The following is a 23,145-nucleotide window of genomic DNA, read 5'->3' as shown; positions in this document are numbered from 1 at the left end:
CTCACTTCCTCTGTCTTTGTTCCTTTCACATCCTTTCAGATTTAAGTAGTTTGCTAGAAAGTGGAAGATGCAGTAATTCATAAAGTTCCACTCTGTCGGGCTTCTTAAACAATCGCCACTAGAGCCTGATCATTTCACAAGGGCTTTGAGGCTAAGGTTTGGGTTGGGTGGTTGAATCACAATCTGAAATTTTGTAATCGATATGAAAATTTTTCTCCAGTTCCACAGAAAAAAATGTGTTTACGTGTTGTGTTTTGGATCATAGACAGGCCTCAACACAACACAGTCACTTCGCAGGTAATGATTTTCATAAGAGATATATCTCTTGCACTAACCTGTGCTTACCTGTGCGTATTGAATTGACTTGGAGAGACAGATGGAGACACTTCTCATAAGCCTACGTGTATCTCTGTAATACCCCAGTGACCTACTGACAGTCCACCAGCTGTCACCGCCATGTCCACCTGCCTGTGGATTGGCACCTGGTATCGCAGACTCCAGACAGTTGTGGCACTTGTGCAGTTTTTTCCCTTTCTTTTTTCTTTTTTCTTCTTTCTTTTTTCCTTTCATTTATTTTTATGTTGTTCGGAAGTCGTCGAAACGAGGGGGTGTTTCTTGGCTGGGAAGAACAGTGGCATTCTGCTGTTGCTGTCTGGTTGTGTTTTCTATGAAAACATAGTTTATAGTTTTCTGTAAGATAACCAAGTTTAAAATACTTCATCTAAAACATGTTAGACTTAACTAGCAAACTTCCTCTGGGATATACATGGCAGAATTGTATACACCATTTCACAGACCACAAGGACAGTAGCAACTGAGTGATATAATAACATGCCAATATGATTTATTACAGTATTATATTGATATTGGTGTCTATATTGGCATTTATATGTGGAAATTGCAATAGAAAAATCAATTATTGGGTGCAATTATGTATTTTGACCCTTTTTTTTTTACACTAATCTAATTCAAGTTTAATGTTCAAAGTCTTTTTGTAGTATTTGTGTGTATGTTCGACACAATAATATCCACATTTGAGGACTCAATGTCAGAAATGTGTTATTATCTGTGTAAAGTCCAGTATCAGTTAGGCTCGAGCCTTTGTGCACAACTAGCTCGTTAATACGCTTCCCTTGTATTAATTTCTCCTCAGACAATTTCACTTAACATGGTTTGAAACAAAAGCAATCTAAACATACATTACCTGATTATCTCTGAGGAAACATGATCAAAATGAGTTCCCGTGCTGCCACTTACCTCTCTTGGCCTCCTACTGAAGCTGAGGGGATCAGCTTTGGTGGTCTGGGCCTCCATACTTGGCTCCAAAGGATCAAGGTTCATGTCTACCCAGAGGCATGGAGGTTCATTTTCCCACATTTTCTGCTCTAAACAGGGGGTTCACTCACAAACACACAAGACACACACACACCACACGCTTGTTTCCCCATACTTTGGGAAATCACATCAAGCTGTTTTTTCTCTCTCTGTGTTTCACAGGGTTGGCTTTTGTTTGACACTTAAATTGTACATTTTGTTTCACACCATTATTCATACATTTTTTTTTTTTTTTTTTAGCAATGCTCAGAAGAGTAATTTTGTACTCTCGATGTGTGCCAGTTGTTGGATGTTTTCGTTTAGTTTATTTATACAGGAGCAAACACACTGTCAAACACATCAGGTGACTTCACAGTGATTCCAGATTTTCTTTGCTCCACTTGTGCTCGTAGACGTCAGATGTTTTCCGTTTACAGACCCACACAAAAATCCTGATGTAATCGATAAAACACATTCAAATCAGAGCAGCTTTGGTCTTCAAAATTGGGAGTTTCATTAGGACAGATCCCTTGGGGATTTTAACGCCCCTTTTATGCTGTCTGAGGTGGCATGGGGCCGGAGGTAGACCACCTTTATAGGTCATGTGATATCTGGGTCATCTTGGGGCCTGCACAGCGGATCACCAGGATCAAACACTCTTTGATTGGCTTTTTGACCCATTGATTTATGGGTGCTGAAAGGCAACAGGACTTCCATGGTTACACATACAGTAGAAACGTTTTACATGGCAATAAATGACTTGCAACTTTCGACTTAACGATGACTCAGTTAAGAAGGCAAAGCAGTAAAATGATTAAATGATTCCTGTAACTCTAAAACGGAGTAGTGGTTAATTATGCTGGGGTCAGGTGGCAAATTCCACCCAGGATCAGATCAGTTTGAGTTCTGTGTCCAGTTATGAAACCTGTTTCCTGGAGGTGTATCATCAGAATGCAATCTGTCTGTGTTTCCTCTGCAGGATCAGAGTTCAAACAAGTCTCAAACCGTTAGTGTTGAAAACCTGTTTGTCATTTTCTGATTTAGTTTATTTAGTTAATTGTCTCTTAGAGACTTAATAGTGTAGTAAGTGGCAGGTTGTGCACATGAGATAAAATTCCTCCTTCCTTTTCTTCCTCGCCTCGTTCCTCGTTCTCAGAGTCCGGCTGTCCAGACCAGTCCAGCCTTGCAGAGGAAAGATGTACTGTGGGTAACTGTTGCTGAGGCCTGAGATGATTACAATGCACGCAGGTATGGAAACGGCACCTATGACTTTTTACAAGGGCCCTCAGGCTTTAAGGGGCAGTCTTCTCTGTCAGAGGCTTATCACCTCTACTCTGTCTCTCTGCTGGCTCAGACAACACCATGATTTTGAACAATGAGACCGCCCCAATAGAGTCAGCAACCAGACCTACCCTTCAGTTTTGATTCACATGCAGAAGCCCATATGTCTATCAGAGGCTGCTGTTAAGAAACACTATTAACATGAAACCAATGCTCCTCTTAATACATTGGAACTTGCATTTGCTGTTCAGTCTTACTATAAAATCACTGTACTGTTTAATTTAAAAGAAAATTTCTAGGAAAATCGTGCAGATCTCTTGCTTGAAAGTCTTTAATTGTTAAAAAAACTTACAGAGATCACTAGATATAGAGTTTTCCTTTGAGATTAATAACCCAGTCCCAATTCATCAGGTTAAAGAGGACTCCTTATGCAGAATCTTGATTGTGAGAGGAAATTAATTACAATGCAGTTCATCATGGAACAAGATGTTATCTCAGGGTTGCTCAGAATAAATATGCACAATAAGTGCATTAAAAAAACAAAAAAACATAGAATATATATATTTAAGAATGAGCATGTTCACACTAAGCTCCATTCTGGTTGTAGGCAACACAGAGAAGAATTTTTTTTCTTTTCTTTTTTTTTTCTGAGGTGGGGAGGGATGGGGGCTGGGGCACTGGGGATATAGACTTTATCTTCACACTGACACTTTTCAAAGGATCTGCTCCTCTGTTAAGACTAACTGGAAAAGGCAGTTGTGTCTTATCCCACACTTCTGGGAGTTATAATCTCTTTCAGACAACAGATTACCTACCTATCTAGCAGTACCCAATCACGGTGATCATTAGGCAAGAGTTGATAAACTGTGGTCCAGCCTCTCCCCCCCGTGGAAAAGCCAAGCACAGAGGTTTCAGTTAACTACTGTTCGCTGACTCCCGGCCACTTCAGTCATGTTAATCACAGATAACCCATTTCCACTTGAGATGATCTATTTCTGTAGACGAACACTAAGTTTCCCCTGTACTCTGTATAAATATAAACACAAAAGGCACTACAGTTAAAATCTGTGTCTGAACTTATCCTCACTTGATTGGGGCTTTTTTTTTTTTGCGAAACTACATGAAGTGCCTCAAGTGATTCAGTTGGATGAATGAGAAGAAGAACTCCGTCGCTATATTGACAGAAAAGTGTTGTTTAAACAAACTGTAGATTGTGACTCAGGTTCCACCAGAGACATGTCTGCACCACCCTGTTTCCATCGCGCACCCTTGGATATGACTTGCGCTCTTCACATGGCATAAATATGAGACTTTATCATCAGAGGTAGATGATTATATCCACTGCTTATACAACAAGCAATATAAGAGTGACACACTTATAATAAAGTTTTCGTATAATTTATTTTACATTTGATTACTTTTATACTAATTAAGAAAACATCTAATTTGGGGAAGTGAAAATAGACTCGATCTAAAACGATAGATATGTTACCTGCAAAAAAAAAAAAAAAGATTCGCGAAATGTCGGAAGAGTCTGATTGGATGAGGATGTACCTCTCAGGCACATGGTCAAATTAAGTTTTTTCCCTCCTCCTCAAGGTGTCTCATTCACTTTTCAGATGGGCACGCTGCCCCTCCTCTCTAACACTGACGAAATAACAGTGTGCGTTAGGCAAATTTGAACTTGTTGCTTGCCAGCACTTCACTGTTTCTGTCGCTCTGTACAGAACCAGGATCATCCAGGAGTGGGACCCTGCCACTCTGGAGCATCAAGGAGAAGAGACAGGCGCACCGGGGAGTGGACGTATTTGGGCACTTTTTACGCACGCATGATACGCACTGGGACTAACTGGATTTAAGGGCATATATCGATATATGTACATTTTATGGAATAAAACACCTTTAAACGTAAGTATAGCCTGTTATTTATCTTTGAATTGAAATGAGAAATGAGACGATTTCACTTGATGCAAATGCAATAGTTTGTATTGTTTGCTCAGTGTGTAAAACCTTATTATAATATCAAGCAAAGTTTTTGACAAAAAAAAACAACTAAAAAACTAAACAGTCTATTATAATTGACTTCTCAGTCCACAAATGATTTAACAGGAACGCACCCAGTGATGCCGGGTTGTCCTTAAACAACCTACAATGGCGTGTCCCGCTACTGACTGAGCGCAAGTGAATTTCCAAAATCAGCACAGCGGACTGGAGATTACTCCACATTTGTTTCACATCTATTAAGTGGAAATTGAAATAATCAGTAGTATGTTATCCTGTCATGATTTGTGCTGAGTATCCACAAGCACAAGCAACAGGTGTTTCCAGGAGGAAAAAAAGAGAAAAAAAAGTCATAGAAGCACCAAACCAAAAGTCAAAGTTTCAGTTAATTCCTCATGGGATGACAGTAGAAGTATTTTAAATACCAGTAGCAGATATTTATGTTTCATAGCAGGGAGCATCTCCGAGCTGCGCATAAAGGACCACTGGTTCCAAAAATCTGTAACCAATTATACGCCTGTGTGATGCTTCAGTGCCGAGCTTTCTTTGAATGACTTTTTTTTTCTTTTTTTCCCGATTTCCTAGAAAACCTTCTGCAACTGCCTGTAGTTTACTCACATCACTCACTTTACGTAAATGCAAAACAAGTACGCAGTCGGAGATGTGAAATCTATTAGACCTGGATTTCGTGCTCCTATTGTTTCCCCAAAGTCTTATTTCATTTAGTTTCCATTAGGGTGGGTCCGTTAACTCGGGATACACTTGTGTCAGCGTCCTGGCATTAAGTCACAGTCACAGACGATACCCACCCTGAAATATTTTAGATGATGATCCTTTATCATAGCAAACTGCCCTAACACAGTGAGTGTCTCGTTTTTTATTTATTTGTTTATTTAAATGGAGAATACCAGTTTCAAGCTCCCACTGTGACCCACCACTTGTGTTTATACAGCGGGGTGCAAGTGAGGACAGGAGGGGCTCGATGCTCCTGTGTCCAAAAACTCGGCAGCTCGACCCCACAGGACGTTTTACCTCTCAGCCCCGCCACCCACAAAATTTCCTGAAATCATTAGCCTGTGATATTTGGATGAGGAATTAGGACCTACGTAGTTGTTTGCACCACTGAGACAGAAAAGATCTTAAGCAGACATATCAGTTATAACTCAACAAACTTGGGAAACTCCTGGAAAAATGCACTAAAAAAAAAATTAATAGACACACCATGAAATATATAGTCTTGTATGAGTTGTTTCCTAATTCACCTTTTTGATTTCTCCAACAGATGATACTAAATGTAAAGCATATCCTGTGGTTATTTTGTCTCTGTGAAGCTGCAACTGCGACAGGTAAGTCTTGACTGAGTAAATGCTTCTCCCTCTACCTCTCCTTCTTTCTCTTTCCCAGCTGCTCCTCTCTCCCACCCTCTTACTGTCCATCTCCCTCCCCTTCTCTCTCTTCTTTTCTTTATCTTCCTCCCTCTCTCCCGACCCCTCACACCCTCTTTCCACCTCTGTGTGTTTCACTGAACGTATAAGTCATTTGACATTGTCACATTCAGCTGGTGTTCGCACTGTACGGCATATCAGCATCAGACTGACTGTCACTGGTGCATCAAAGTATGAAGCTTTCCCTCTGCTATAAAAGTTGAAGACTGGGTCTCTGGTTTGCATCTCTGCCCCCCCCCCCCCCCGGCCCGGTCTTTGGGTATGGACACCTTTCAATTAGACTCTGCTCCCAGTCTGGAAAAAACAGCTGGTTTCACCCCACATCCTAATAACCCCCCCCCCCCCCCCCCGTTAAAGCACACACTCATGCCTCTGGGGCTGTCCCACCACTGTTTCCAGAGCATTCCCCACATTGTTCCCTGTGAATATCCCCACCCCCCACCCCCCTTCCTCTTACCCCTTCCAGAAAAAGAAAAGAAAAAATAAAGGTAAATCTTTTCCCTCTCCACAGGGCCAAGTGTGATTCAGCCTGTTACCATTCATTTGTGTCTGGCATTCTGTCTAACATCTCACATGCTTCAGATAGAAGTGGAGTGAGACTGAGATACAGTCACCAGATTTAAATGTGGATGGAGCTCAAGGGGAAGGGAGGTGGATTAATCATAGTAACAGTTACCATTGTCTGGTCTGGAAGATGAAGGACTGTAGGATGAATTTAAATATTCTTACCCTGTAATGCAACATAGGTGTGTAACATCAGTAGTAAGTTTTCAGCTGAGAATAGAGTAGCAGGTCATGAGAGGTGAGACACATAATATTGCCCAGTGTGTGGCATGCTGACTTTGTTTTGTGTGGGTCTACCTGCCATCATCAGTTAGTCCTCCTGCAGGTGAAGGAGAGATTATTTGAGAAGGAAAACTCACATGCGCAGAACTCAGCAGTGGCATAACATGGAGTGATGCAACCGTGACTCCCCTGTTTAACCAATTATCTTTAACTTTTAACTTTTAACGAACATGCTGCGCTCACACTACAGTCAGGGTTAAATGTGTTCCCACACCCATCATTTTAGGGATGAGGTTTGACTTTCCAAGAGCCATTTTCAGGCCATGATGCATGTTTTCTTTATTAGGGCTGGGTGTAGTTGTCACACCCTGTCAATGTGATGCGTCTGGCTGTTTATAGGGTCTACTTGCATCTGCTGGGGCGAGAGTAAACAGAAGATATTTATATTTGTATTTATATGACAAGAAATAAAATGAAAAATAGATGAAGAACAGCATAAAAATACAGTTGTGAATGGATGAATATGAACTGAAGCTGCATTTAACCCTTCTGTGTTTTGCCTTTCAGCCTCCAACACGTTATCAATAATCAGACCAGTCACTGGGTCCCTCTCAGGGAAGGTAAATCTTCCCTGCTTCTTCTCCACCATCCCGACCTCAGCACCTGTCATCAGTCCCAATGGAACAGCCATGTATAGCAGAGATTACTTGCGGATCAAATGGACCAAAATAGAGGGAAACGTAGAATCCACAGTGCTGGTGGCACAAAATGGGGTCATCAAGATAGGTTCCAGCTACAGGAACCGTGTGTCAGTGCCCAGTCACCCTGAGGATGTCGGTGACGCCTCACTGACGATGGTCAAGCTGCGTGCCAGTGATGCGGGCACGTATCGCTGTGAGGTTATGTATGGCATTGAAGACACCCAGGATACAGTTAACCTTAATGTCAACGGTAAGACATTATCCTTCCTGCATCATGCTGGAATCAGACAAAAGACTCTAAAATAACTTCCCCAAGATCCTCTCTGAATGTAGAAGGGGGTTGCTGCACGGGCTTAATAATAGTGAAATGCAATACAAGTGGTGATAGAAATGTAAACGTATGAGAGAACTATGGGCGCCCTTTTGCTTACTTTGATAGCAGCAGCTACCCAGTAGTTACACAGAGTAACCACAGTTTTCAGTTGTTCTTATTTTAGATGCAAATCAGACGAGACTTTGGGTCCCTGTCCATACCAAGTACTGCAGTATTTTAATTCCACTGTTCATCTGTGTATCCCAATCAGCCATTAGAGCCCAAATGTGGGTGACATTCCAGATGTTGGTATGGGCACAGCAAAAGCTACATAACCTCATTTGCCCTCGTCATCTTGGGTGCCACCTTGTCAGTGGAGATTTTTCTCTTTGGTGGGGCACTCAGTGGGTGTTACCGAGTCTTTTTTTTTACTTTGCCTTCGCTGAGCAAAGACAGAATTCCACAGTATCCATCATTAACTTTACACAAGGTTTAAATTATGTATACGATAATGCAACATTATTGCAGTTCCACCAAGTCAAATGTTGTAGTATCCCCAGAGGGGCTCAACAGTCCTTACCTAGTGACATTATGTGTATTCTACATTTCCTCACTTGAGAAGAATTCTGGGAAATAACAACTCATGTTTTGGGCATGCAGAAAACATGGGTGGAGTGGGGGGGCACTGGGATGGTCTGGATTTCCACTGGTTAACAATCTTCACAACCTCTTTTCCAACTATCTGCAATGTTAATTAGGACTATCAATCATTCTTCTGCGTCTGTTTACTGTCCACAAATATGGGGATTTCAGGGCCATGGCATCATCAGCAGTTATCTTGTTCATTTGTGGTGAACTGTGTCGTATTTTGCTCATCCTTTTGGTTTATTGCAAAGTTCCTCCTTTCCAAACAAGCTGAGAGACAATTATTTCACTCATGGTGTGTGCTTAAAAGATGTTTGCCATAATTTATAGCACTGAAATTACGCTGATCAATTCCAGATCACTGTGTTAATGTTTGTATAAAAACCCTCATTATGTTTCATTTCTGGATGGTCTTTTTCTTTTGTTACTATTTGTTGGCAGGTGTTGTCTTTCACTACCGGGCAAGCACCAACAGGTACACACTGGACTACCAGAACGCTGTCAGAACCTGCCAAAATATTGGAGCAACCATTGCTACATACGACCAACTGAAAGCAGCCTATGAGGATGGCTTTGACCAATGTGATGCCGGCTGGATTGCTGACCAGACAGTGAGGTTAGCTGTATTTTAATTCTCTTTCGAAAGTCATGTATATTAAACAACACCGCTTTTCAGTCACATATGTTTGTTTGTGTTCTGATGTGATGTTAAATATTTTGGCGCAGCGATGTTTTGACTTATGTGTTATTAAGGCTCTTCCTTCCTCTTTCTGCATAGGTACCCAATTACAAAGCCAAGGAATGGCTGCTATGGCAACCTACAGACTAAACCTGGCATTAGGTCATATGGAACCAGGAAACCAACGGAGACCTATGATGTATACTGTTACGTAGATAAACTTAATGGTAAGTCAGCTTCAAAATTTGGCTTTTCTAGTTCTAAGCAATGAGTTGTTTTTTAGAAGCACTGACACACCCTTTGGTTCAAATGACGAAATGTCCAGATTATCACAGTGCCAAAGCAAATTACTTTCACAGCTTATAAAACTACTGTGGAAATAGACTTCATTATTTTGTTTGAAAATATTATTGGCGACAATGTGTTACCTTTTATATATTTTGTTGCGCCAAACAGTCCCACGTGTTGTAGAAAGGTAGCTAGGGTTAGAGAGAAGCTCTTAATAGTCTCTCTCTCAAAAGTAGAAATTGAAATTGATTCTTCACCATTGCGGTCAGCAACAAAAATGTGATAATGGGGGTTTAAAGTGTCTTTGGTATTGCTTGTGGGAAGTCTTCACTTCTCAGCCAAAAGTCTTTTTCTGTCTGTTCATTATCCGGTCTGTTGCGGCTGATGGACTCAAGTCCACTCAGAGCTTTTAACCTCCCCCTTGACACATTTAAACTACAACCAGCCCTCTCTGCAGTTGCTCCTATTCTTTGGGATGTGGACAGCGCAGCTGCTACAGAACATAATACAAACCAATTGTGCGTGAATATGCGGCCAACAGTCAGTATTGTGACATCTGTATTATTAGTGTTATGAGCAGCCAGGGAACATCACCCCGTCCCAAATCCACCAGGGACATACACCTACATCTTTCACTTAGTTCTTCAGTCTCTCCAAGAAATTCTATATCCATCTTTGACCTCACTTTATTCTGTATTCTGGGCCTGTTACACGTGACGAGTAAGTGTGTTGTTATTAAATTGTGTGTCACGCACATACATCAGAATTCTCAACTAAAGAGGTAATTGCTTTGATTTACTGGCTCTTGGATCATTATTAATTGTTAATCAAGTATTAATTAGTGATAGAAAGGAGCATCGTAGACATTTCCTTGGGACATTGTGTGTCATGTTTTTTTGGACTGCTGGTTCACCACAATGCCTTGGATATTCCTTAATTTGATTGATGTCATATCAGTTTTCTCCTCTTTTCTGTTGAGAAATGATAAAAAAAATTGTTTCGCCTCATTTAAACGTGTGGCTACTGACAGCTTACTGGTAGTCATCAATATAAAGTTTAATGGACAGAAAATGTCCAGTAAGATCACTGAACCATGTCTGCTTTTAAGAGCGAGTACATTTCTGGGTGAGAAACTTCTCCTAATCTCAATGCCATTGTAAATCAATGGGACATTGACATTTGAAAAGCTACGCCCAAGACTAACTGAAAACATAAACTCAGTCAGTCATCCTCTCTTGTATTGTTGTTTGGTTTTCAATTGAGAGCTTGCCTGTCCGTAGTCTTTCGTTTATTCCTGTTGGCAAAGACAAATATTTATAATTGTCCTAGTGCAGTGACCGTTCTGAAGGTAGGATCCTGACATGAACAACATGAAGGAAGGAAAAATAGAGGGTGTAATCTTTTTCACTCACCCCCGATGGGAAACCTAATGTCCTGAAGCACAGACACGTTCATTGACAGGCCAGGCACATTGTCTGCATTGCTATCCCACCTCAGATTAATATAATGAATGAACTACTGTTGTCCTAAATATGATCGGTGGGAGATGTTTTGGGTCCGTGCCCTGCACAGCTGTGACTTTTGTCAGCTGTTTTTGGGTTATGACTCTTCTGAAAGGTCAAAATGGTCTAAAAATCTGCGGCTAGTGATTACTCCAGATGATAGGCTTTTTAGTAGGGCTTTCATTTCAAATTATTTAAAATGAAATGGCTGTCCATCTGTTAGTGATACAGCACTGATTCAATCCAAAATTTATTGGATTGGTTGAACAGTGAATTAAACCCTCTGCCCTGAGTCACTGGTTCTTACTGTAATCAGTTTTGGTTTGCTGTGATCACTGACGATCTGTTATCATTTTTGGTTCTGCTTTCAGACTGTATTGCGTTTTGCTCTCTTTGTTTCAGGTGAAGTGTACTATGCTCCTGTGACCCGTAAGATGACTCTTGAGGAGGCCCGTGAAGAGTGCCAGAAGATGAATGCTGTTTTGGCAACCCCTGGCCAGCTCCATGCTGCCTGGCGACAAGGCCTGGACAGATGCGACTATGGCTGGCTCTCCGATGGCAGTGTACGACATCCTGTTGCAGTACCCAAATTGCAGTGTGGGGGAGGTCTTCTCGGCGTCAGGACCATGTATCGCTACAGGAACCAGACTGGCTTCCCAGAACCAACTAAGAAGCTTGGGGCTTACTGTTTTAAAGGTAAACCCAGGATCTTGTTGATACTATTTAGTAGATTTACAGTGTGTCATGGAAGAAAGTGTTGCCTGCATACGGTCGGCCGTGCGGTGTATATGTTTACATTTTGGTTTATAAAAGACAGACAGTATTTGAAAGCACACACCATTCCCTGTCAAACCAGGCCTGGATTGTAAGGAGCTATGATCTCATCTCGTGTATGTATTCACTTCTGCTCCTCCACCCTTTGATTTTCTGCTTCTTTGCACCACTGTGCACTTTCCAACATCTAAACCAGACCAACATTTTAAAATGTTTACAACCCATCTCATCTGTTGTCCATTGTTCTATTCACTCTGTCTTTCTGTTTCATGCTGTATGTGTATAATTTCAATGACAACAACAACAACCGGAGCAAAGCAGAGGAATAATTTTCTCATGAGCATTGCGTGCTATGTGCCAGACTAGTCTCGCAGATCGCAGTGTCCAGTTGACCTCAGTGTCTCACATTTTAGTTTCCCGCCCATTTCTGCGGCAACAAAATTAGCCAAGAGGAGGGTAAAATCATACCGGTAAGCTCTGTTTACTTTCAAAGCAATGGACAGGCCAGTTCTTAGAGAATAATGACCAATTGAGTTTGTGAACAGTCAGCATCTGTCTGTGTTGTTTTATCTTTATTACTTCCAGCTGGGCTAATCGAGGCCTCTTAAACTTTATCCTTATTCAACCTCACTGCTGATGTGAAACAAACTAAAACAATAATTGAGTAATATTCAGAAAATTAAACCATAAACCAAATTAATTATAATTCCAATCATAATAATCCAAAGAAACCTGAGTAGCCAAGGTGTTGGGGATGTAGAAAGTCATTAATTTATCACTTCTGTAAACTTTTAATTTTTCACTTCCTTAGGACTAACATGTAGGATACATTTAGTTATGCATGCAAATGACAAAGTGTGGTGATTTCTGACCATGGGAAGAAAGGAGAATATAGCTATGGATCTCTATAAATAGTGACACTTTACGGTTCACTGGAAGTTAGCAGAATTAGGCTGATCCCTCAAAATGTGAAGTGTTCTTAACTAATCAGTATCCCCAGGGCAAAAGCCGAATGACAGATGATAGTCGCCATTTAGAGAAACAGCAAAGGTAACTAATACCACACTTGTCAGACTTTTTAGACTCACTATCTAACTGCCTTTTCACCTTTCTCCTCTCATTTCCGCTGTCAGAGTTTGCCCTCCGTCATTCTCACTTGTACTTATCAGAGCAGACATTTGGATAATGGACAAAGCTACTGCTGGACTTCTAAATTCAGTCATCCTCGGTGACCTCTGACCCGGCCTTTCCATCTTTACAAATGAGAGGTTGGACAGATAAGCCGTCCCCTGCCTGGCCATTTACTGCCCCTGAGCCTTACTAACTCTCGCAGTGATAAGTCCCCATGGAGTTCAGAGGGCACACAAACAGGCCACCCTCACCTCCTGCTCTGTGTATTTCATGTCAGCTCTCTCAGTCATGTTGTATTTACGCCCCCCTCTAAGTGCTTTTCAAGTACCCTTGTTTGGTGGGACTCACTCCATCATTTTTCCTGCGTTCCCACTCCCAATAATATCTCCAAAAAGAATTTATTATGTAAACCTATGTCAGTTAGACTACACAGTAAGACGTGGAGAAAAGAGGTAGGTGCAAAGGGAAAATGGGGATAATTGGCCTCTGATTGAAGAGGGCTAGTACGTAATGGCCAACAGCTGGCTTTACACAATCTGTCTGCGCCACTGAGGAAAGCTTTCTAAAGCTGTCACACCGCTTTTTATGGGTGTGTGTGTAAATGAGGGAGCATTGGAGGACAGGGGGGCAGGGAGGAAGAGGCACGTTCAAGAGAGACATATAGGAATTAACTCAGTAAAACCATAAGAATAAGTAGACAGGTTCATTACAGAGCATTTGAGAACAAGCACAGAGAGATGATGGGACTTCAATGATGGCACAAAAAATACATGTAAACATTCAGACGAACCGTTGGAGGAGAACTAGTGCACAGAGGATAAAAATAGTCAGGGCAGCTTCAATAAAACCACGACACTAGATTCCTTACAGTTTATATGCGGTTTAATTCCTCTGTTACGGTCATGTGAATCGTTTCAGGCAGATCAGGAAATCTTGAGAGAAACATTCAAAGCGCTCTTGGTTTTTCACAGAAAACCACCCTGTCTGTGTCAACGACAGACTATCCAATTTAATCAAGCAAAGATAAGGATAATAATACTAGTACCTTAAGGTAATTGAGGTTATTTGCCAACCACTCTAATACACATTAAAGCTTTGCTCTGTAAGTTTAAGTAACATTGGTTCCGCTGTGTCTTTGAAAACAGTGCATTAATTAATATTAGTGCTAGTTATAAACAACATGAAGAGTTAAGAGAGGAAGGAACTTTTAACTCTGGGTACTTTAATGTTAAGTGTCAGACTGTTATTGTAGTGGTGGCGTATTGCTCCTTGACTGCTATTTGACTCATAGGGTTTGTCACATACTTGCGGAATAAAAATATACTATTTCATAAAGACTGTATTAGTTTTCCACATCATGTACAGCCTGTGTGACATTTGACTCAAGTGCGTACGTGTGTGTTATATGTGCTTATGTGTGTTTTATAGGAAGGAGAGAGGTGATCAACCAGACTTCCTTCGTGGATGTGTCTGTGATAGGAACCACCACCGTCCCTTTACTGGAGAGTAGCACGACTACGCTTAGCCCAACATTGGAAAGTGTATCAGAGGCAGCTGAATCTCCAGACTCTCTTGTCCCTTCGAATGCCCCATCTATGTTCTCTACCAGTATGGCTCCACCTCGCTCCCCTCCAGCAGGCCAAGAAGAAGAGTTAATCACCACAGTCGCACCCACCATCAAAGATGAAGAGGAGGAAACTGATGACATAACAGCAGCACCAGAATCAGAACCCCAACACACAACAGAAAGTACTGATACCACAGAATCAGTGTCTGAGTCCGTCGAGGAACCAGACGATCACTCAGTGATTGAGATCAGCACGATCCAACCTGATGTCCCCATACCAGAGGCCTCTCTCAACACAGAGGCCATGTTTGCTGAGGGAAAGACTGAGGAAACCATTCTTGATGCTGACATCACCGCAACGATGACCTCTGACCTCACCGACACTCCAACAGAATCAACCGATTGGTCGACACCCTCACCCACTGGGCTTCATTCAACAACACCATTCCCAGATTATTTTTTTAACGTGGATGAGATGGAGACTTCTTTTGCTGTAGAGGGACCTCCTCCTACTCAGCCACCCCAACAGGACTCCACATCCAGCCCATTAGACAGCACTAGTATTATTGATGGAACAACAGTCGTTCCCATGGATACCACCTTTATGTTTAACACCCAACCCGGCAAAGAGGTGAGCCACCAGACAGGACGACCAGAGACAACACAAACCACACCGCAAACGCAGGATGCAGAAACACCAGCCGTCGTCTCCATGGAAAAGACCACACCCGCACCTGCGACGTCCGCCGGCATCCCGATCGACAGTGGAACCTCAACGGAAGATGTGACATCATTAATGAGTGTTTTTGATGAGTCCACCACTCGGATGCCGGAGCACAGCGGTGACACCCAGACAGAGGAGAACGCAGCGCCAGATGTTGACAGAGAGTTTTTTACATCCGCTCCCATGGCTTCAGCTGTGGCCGACACGACCACCACTCCAGGCACAGCGGCCGCTGCTGAGTCCATCCAAGTGACCACTGTCATGCAGATGCAGAATGTGTCAGGTAAGACAGACCACTTATACCTTATTCAAATATAATGTAATTCATATTTTTTTATGCAAATAGGAAATGCCATCGCTTCATCCTTATTTGGCCGCAATGATGAAAAGAAAGAGTGATGTCACAATAACTAAGCTATGTGGCATATTGCTTCCCAGGGTTGTTTCATCTGATATATAATGAAATTGTTGCTGTACAGTAGCTGGGAGTTGGGGGAGGCTGTGCTGTCCAGGGTGCTGAAGGGGAGAGAAGGTCTGATTGTGACCGCTGGTGAGAATGTATAGAGGAAACTGAGGTAAAGCAAACACGGCATAAGCAATGTATAGGACCTCTGCTGTTGAGCAGTTAGATGTTTTTATTTAATCTACAACCATCTCAAATTAAAATATTGTCCTTGTTTCCTGTAAGATTTTACTAATATTCCTAAAGCATTTAGACTTTTGAAGTTTAGTAAAGGTTCAGTCACTTGCACTGCAAATATAATATTTAGTGGTAATTGTAATCTGCATATACACAAGCAGTTACAGCACACTGCTACTCATGCTTGTTCCTTCCCCATGCAACTAAATTGGGGAGTTTTGTTTTTCCGGTTCCCTCGGTCTCATGTCGATGTGTATTCTCAGTGTGAAATTCTGCTGGAAGACTGTTTACGCTTTCTCAGTCCAGATGAGCAGATGTCCTGATAATTATTCTGACACAGTGAAGATGGGAAAGATAGAGAGAGAGAGAAAGAGAAAAAAAAGATATGAGGAGACAGCAGTAGGGAGAGATTAGGGTCAGGATCACAAGCTTTAAAACTAAAATTGCTATAACCTTTGCATGAATACTTAGTATCAAATTTTCTTCTTAAAAATAAAAAAAATAAATATGCAATCATAAATCAGTTTTCATGTTATGAATAATTATCTCTTACAGTTTTACAATCTACTTGTGCATTTTCAAAGTGTTTCTTCAACTGGGATTTTTATGATAGTGACATTATATGGTCTGTATTTCTGCTTGTTTGTGGGAGAACTCAAATGTTCCTTTTTGAGTTATCTTAATTATGTTGTTGTAGACATGACTTGGTTAAAGAAAACTGAGAAGTCAACAGGACATGATCTCACGTGCAAACAGCAGCTGCATCATTTTCTACTCCTTTAATTTGCTCTCCATCTGAGCTGCAAACATTGCCACGGTGACTCATTCCTTGTCCCTGAAGAGCAGCTCGTGCTGGAGGAAAGGGATACAGTGAACTGGAAAGTATACAAGTGAATGAATTGGTCATTTGGCGGTTTTTGGAATTTGGTCCGGCTTCGTGGTAGGTATTAAGTCTGCCTGAGAGAGCAGCAGTCTGTACTCCAGGTTATACACGCTCAAGCTGCTGGTGTGTTCACCAGCACTGTGTGTATGCAGTGTGGTCAGTTTAGCTGCCAAAAGTGCTCATTCCAAAGCTTATATGATTGTGTGTGCATGTACAGCACTGTACGTAAATAAGACACAAAATCTCTCTGTCTGTATGCCTCGTGTGTATTTATCCTGCAAACAACTATGCATTTGCAGTATTTCTCTCCTTGTGTGTGTATGTACCAGCTTACTGACAGCCAGCCTGGCAATAACAAGGGTGTGTTGGCAGTCTACCTGAGTAAGCACAGATGCCTGTCTTCAGTAGAGACTGGACACCACCTCAAGAGGTGATGTCATTGCAAATGCAAAGTCTCCCTTCTGTGAGGACAGCTGGAGGCTGCCTGATGACCAAAGTGGGTGATTATAGCTACTTTTACTGCTACATCATGTGATGTGGCTCAGCTGAGGCACTTGATGTCTCTTTCTGCCCTCCCAGATTGTGTGGGAAAAGCTTGTGGAAAATATTGTGTCAGAAGGAGGAGCGTGTTGGCTGGCTACATGGTAACAAAGTGCACAATAATATCAGGATATTAAAAAAAATGAATGAATGAATATGTATTGTTCTCCAAAACATGTCAGTGTTATGGTCATGTGAACGGTGCCCATGTGTTTCTGATTAATTGAAGAAAATTAAACTGTAAAACTGTTTATATGACATGTTATGCCTCATTGAAATATTGATATTCTGAGGCGTGTCAACCACAAATGTCACAAAACAATGCACAGAACCACCAACATTACATTCTTACTGCAATAAAACATCTATTTAATATTCACTTCACTAAGGCTTGCTAAACTAGTCCTTTATGGAATATGGGATTTTAGGAAATGTGCTTATTCGCTGTGTGTCAGTATTAGATAAAAAAAGACTGATACTGCTCTAATGTTTGCACAATAAATATAAGCCTGTACAGCTAGCCTGACTCTGTCCAACACGTTAACATGACATAACAAAAACTGGAGTGTAACAACAGCAGTTTTATGGGGGGTTATGTGCCAGACTATTCCTTGGCCATGTGCAGTAACTTCCTGGAGTTCAGTTTTTGTGCGGATTAAGCAAAATTAATGTAAAATGTTAATTAGGCTAACTGTTAATTCCTGTCTCCAATTTATATGCTATGCTAAGGTAGCCGGCTGGTGGTGCTGGTTTGCCATGGTACCATGATACCATGGATGTAGTAGGTTGTAATTAGCGTGGCATTAAGCAGCATAGGTGAATTAATACAAGTTTATGTGTTGAATGCTTTAATTTACTTACTTGTGTCAAGCAAATGAATCCACATTCTAAACATCTATTAAGAGGAAAAGTTGCAGTGAAGGCAGAGGTCAAGCTCATTTAATAGGCTAGGCTATGAAATGTAGCTAAGCAAGCAACACATGCTGTCTGGCATCACAAATAAAGAAACTATCAGAAGAGTGAATGATGAATGAAAGAATTATTTTGCTGCCTTTTCATCTTTAGAAAAAATAATTTCAGTCACTGTGCTGCTCGGAGGATACCAGCAGCTAACAGCAACTTTTAAAGTGGAATATTGTGAATCAATCAATGCACCTTAAATGTCAATATGACAACTTTGACCATTGCGTTTGTTTTTATTGACTTTCTTGCATGGCATATGCTTTGATGTGATGATTGGGGTCCCCAAGCACTTTAAGGAGCACAGTGTCTGCTTTATACTTAATTGCATAATCATTATATGTGCTTACTGCAGGGTCATGTAGATTGGCTCAGATAAAATAACCAAAAAAAAAAAGAAATCACAACAAAAGGAGTAATGAATCACTTAACGCTGATTGCCAGCTGTGTTTGTGCCTAACCCCAGTATGAAGATGAGGGGTGGTCAGTGCTTCTCTTTGCTATTTAGATTTGGACATTCATGTTTAATGTAACACAGCCAACTGATGCTGCGAGGTGGAGGGGATTAAAGGGAAATACCTCTATGTGTGTGTGCGTGTGAGAGAGAGAAAGAGAGAGAGGGAGGGAGAGAGAAAGAGAGGGAGAAAGATAGTGTGTGTATGTGTGTGTGTGGGTCAGTCACGTGGGTCTATTGCTTGAGTTCCCAGGCTTGACCTGGGTTATTAACAGGTGTCTTTCTGTGGAGCTGAGCTGGCGCAGGTGTTCTTGGTTGCAACCAATAATCTTTCTGAATCACCGTTTGTGGGAAACAGAGAGAGAGGAGACAAGGAGCAGAGAGAGAGAGAGAGAGAGAGAAAGAGAGAGAGAAAGAAAGCAAAGTTTGTATACTAAAGGATTTAGAGTTTTTGTGTGTGAATAATCTTTTCCTCCTCTTTGCTTGTACTACATAATGCAAACACTAGTAAACAGTTCATGCTGAGCAGGACCAAACTGTTCATTTTAGGATTAACCACAGCTCCACCTCTTTTCTTTTTGCCACCTGCTCTATACATAATTCCAGATTTGTCAAAGGCTTGACACTATGGCGCACTTTCAAGGCTTTTTTTAATGAATTATGGGAATGCGAAACAAAACTGGAATGCATTTTCTTGTAGGAAGGAGGATAGCCACATGAGTTACAGAGATGAGGATGATGAAGGGTTGTTGTTTGGGCCAGTCTTCAAATTTAACATGTTCCTTTCTATAGAAACATTACATTCAGTGATTGTTTTACTTAAAGAGAGGGGCATGGACTCAAACCCTATTTCTTAGCTTCAAATGCTATGTTTGGCATCTATTAGTTCACTTAACTAAGCTGCAATATAACAGCTTCAATACCTTGATAGTTTGGTTTTGTGTAGTAATTCAAGGCAACTGTCTTTTAGAGGAGGTGGATTATTTCCAGCCAGACAACATCTTGTTTATTTATATGAATACATGAACCCATCCGAGGCAACATAGCGTAGGTAGATGATGATAACATTGCATGCTCTAAAGGGAATTGAACGCTGCTTCTGTGTTAGACTTAAAATTACGAGCAGACAGCTGCTGACATCTGAAATCACTTAGTCTGTGAACCTCTATTTAGATAATATACAGGGAGCAGGCATAGTAGCATGAACACTTCCAAAACACAATGCTATCCAAATCAATAATACTACTGTATATGTTACCTTTATGAAGGTCAAATTGTTTAAACTCTTAAAATATTAAAATATTTTAAGATGTAAAGTATGATGATATTGCTTTTGATTGCATTACATAATATAGTGTTGATGTTTTATATCCATTCATGACAATATGTTCTAAAATGTCTTGACAAAACACTCAGCAGTCACAACTATAGTTGCACACATACCATAAATGTTGTCAACATAGTGATATACTATGATTCGAATGTATTATCCTTTTTTAGTCAAGACAGGACAGGAGATGTTTTGGATAAGGTTCAGTCACAAAGGCAGTCGAGACTTTCAGATATGTTGGAGAGAGACTTAATTGCAATGTTTTTTATTTTGTGACAACACTCATAAGAAGTATGAAATTCATCAATCATTCAAATATTTTATTTGTAGTATTGACTTAATTGCAAATGCAGGGTAGCAGAAAGTAGTTCTGTGTTTTACAAGTTTACGGACATGAAGAGAGAATATTTTTCAATATTACAACATTTTTTTAACATATGTGTCATCTTTTATTTTTCATGAGTGCGCTTTCTTATTGTTTTATTATTAATAATTTCTGAGACTTAGCAAAGATACCTTCAGAGTGATAGCCCAGAGTTCTACAGTCTTGTAGCTGTAATCCCTATGATTGATACATTAAATTTGATGACTTGATGATAAAATCAATGTTTAAATTAACCTTTCTTAATGTTGTATTTTTTTTCACTGATAGCTGAAAACAGCACTTCTTAGGTGCGATGTGTGTGATAATGTAACTATCTATAACAGAATGTCATACCTATTACTCCCAGTATTTTAGAAATAAAATGCTAACATTGATTCTTTTTTATTTTTATTGTATTATTAAGCTAAATTTTCACAGCCTGCCCTTATATTCCTTTATTTTCTTTACAGTTGACCAGGTTCTGCAGCCACAAGATTCTCAGTCTCCTGCCATACCAGTTGTGCCTGACCATCCCACCCCTTCCATAGCCGATGGTGAGCCCATCCAGCAGAGTGAGGACCCAGACCTTTTCCCTCAAGCTGCTGTAACCCTCACTCCAGCTGTTAGTTTTATAAATGGTAAACACGAGATCACATTGGAGCCACAGAGATCAGAAGAAATAGAGGCCAAAGGTACCCAGATTTTGACTAATGTGACAACTCTGGGAGCAAGTGATGAAATAACCACAGTCTTTGATTATAGTTGGACCAATCCCCCTGTTGATAACTCCACTGACTCTATGGAGGAATCAACAGAAGGACTGATTTCTACAGAGATCCCAGATGTTGATGAATATGAGTCTTATATAATCCCAATAGTTGAATCAACACCTCCTCACATACTCCCTGAAGAAGATGACCTGAACACAAAAAGCCCCACACAGAAAGACTCAACCTCTGTTCAAGCCTCAACAGTGGAGGCAAAAACCACACCGAAAACTCAAACTGACCCAGGTGCCTCAGATGCCACAGAGGGGATGAGTGATGTCACAGCTACCTCGGCTGACTTTGTTCCTACAGTAACACCAGCGGAGCCACAGGCCACTAAAGCAACTGGAGAAACCCAAACAACAAAGGGTGATAAGGAAACCACCACTGTCATCACCACATCTGTGCAAGAAGAGGTAGACGAGTCAGGGTGGACTCCCACTTATGTGAAAAGTGACTCAGATGTGACTCAGACAGAGAAGGCTGAGGACCAATTCCCTGTCACTTCATCAACCGAACTTCCCACAGCCAGAGATAAAGCAGAAGTCACAGAGGAAGCAAAGAGCACATCTGCCACTCCAGCTGCGGAAGACCGCACTCAGTCTACGTTACAGACTGTGTCAACTCCCTCCTCTGATGACGCTGATGGGAAAACACCAACATCAACAATTAGTGACTCACAGAGCTCGACTCAAGATGTGGAGGGAGGGAAAGAGACCCAAACCCCAAAAGAATTTGCCTTCAGCACAATGGCTCCTTTAGTATCTAGTAGTTCAGCCCCTCTTGAACAGACAGCAAAGACTGAGATAACACGAGCCATGGATGTAAGCAGCACTGAATCTTCGTCATCTGTTGCACCTATCTTGGCTGAGACTTCAGAGGGGACAGACATAAGTCAGCAAGGGAGTACAGTCAGCCAAATACCTTCCATCTCGCCTACTGGGGACGCTGCGACTGATGCAATGCCTACATCAGAGGATGGTTCAAGTGACCAAACAGTGGACATATTTACAACGAGCCTTCCATCACATACCTCTGCAGGGACTACAACATCATCTTTGAGCATGAGCCCTATACCAACACATCAAGCCACAAGTGAGAGTGAAGAAACATCACAAACAGTACAAACTGCTGGCACAGACAAAACATCTGTTCCTTCCAGTGATGAGTCCGAAAAAGCTTCAGCGACCACCTCCGCACAGGAGGAGAGGAAACAAGATGAAACATCGCCTCCCTCTCTTGAATCCATTGCAACCACTGCTTCCCCGTTATACAGTGCTATTGAAATTATCAAGACAACAATGGCTTCATTCACTGAATTTTTCAGTCAGTACTCAACACAAAGTGCATCAGTAATGACTGATTTACCTGACCAAAGAGTGGAGGAAACTTCCTCACCTGTGGCCACCCCTACTTCTCCCATCAGACCAGATGCGTCTATTTCAACTGCAATTTCAAAAGTAGAAATCTCAGGTGTAACTGAAGACACAGTTCAAACACAACATTCAACAGTGTCCCCAGGAAGTAGCATTACCGAGACAGGTTCCCTAAATCCTAGCACTGCTGGAGAGAGTGAAGATGACCAAACATCTGGTATGACATCAACAGAAGCTACTGCAGCAACTACAATGCTGCCATCCTCAACACTTAGCACAGCCAGTGAAGTGAAAGAAGAAGATGTGGAAATACCGTCCATTTCACAGGAACCAGCAGTTGGTGACATCACTGACAGCACACAACCCACTTACCGCGCTGAGAAAACAACAACGTTGTATGAAGGGACACAAAAACCAGCAGCTTCATCACAACCGAGCACAGCTGCTACTGCTGGTGTGGCAGAGACAATCTCATTAAAAACCTCTACAGATGGAGAAAGCTCAGGCAAACAGACAGATGAAAAATCAACTACACAGTTTGTTACAGCTTCAGCCTCATCTCTCTTTAGCACTGAGAAGCCAACAGCACATCCAGTTGAAGTACAAGACAGCACTGTCACAGAACAAACAGAGAAGCCCTCAGTTTCTACTGTTACTGGTATGACTGAAAAATCTTCTGT

At 41.4% G+C, this 23,145-nt stretch overlaps 1 protein-coding gene across 1 annotated transcript in view; it reads left to right on the top strand.

Moving 5' to 3' along the window:
- The first annotated feature begins 6,836 nt into the window (after positions 1 to 6,836).
- Positions 6,837 to 23,145, top strand: part of vcana (versican a) — a 34,534-nt gene continuing 18,225 nt past the window's right edge. Inside the window, exons 1-8 of the mRNA XM_056375793.1 lie at positions 6,837 to 6,843; positions 7,395 to 7,778; positions 8,928 to 9,102; positions 9,265 to 9,392; positions 11,358 to 11,651; positions 14,289 to 15,434; positions 20,793 to 20,926; positions 22,793 to 22,970. Coding sequence (XP_056231768.1) covers positions 6,837 to 6,843; positions 7,395 to 7,778; positions 8,928 to 9,102; positions 9,265 to 9,392; positions 11,358 to 11,651; positions 14,289 to 15,434; positions 20,793 to 20,926; positions 22,793 to 22,970 — 2,446 coding nt within the window. The remainder of the gene's footprint in view (positions 6,844 to 7,394; positions 7,779 to 8,927; positions 9,103 to 9,264; positions 9,393 to 11,357; positions 11,652 to 14,288; positions 15,435 to 20,792; positions 20,927 to 22,792; positions 22,971 to 23,145) is intronic.

Source organism: Seriola aureovittata, chromosome 5, assembly GCF_021018895.1.
Source record: "Seriola aureovittata isolate HTS-2021-v1 ecotype China chromosome 5, ASM2101889v1, whole genome shotgun sequence".
Taxonomy (NCBI): domain Eukaryota; kingdom Metazoa; phylum Chordata; class Actinopteri; order Carangiformes; family Carangidae; genus Seriola; species Seriola aureovittata.
Note: the sequence above shows the minus strand (reverse complement) of the source record. Positions and strands in the feature narration are given on the sequence as shown.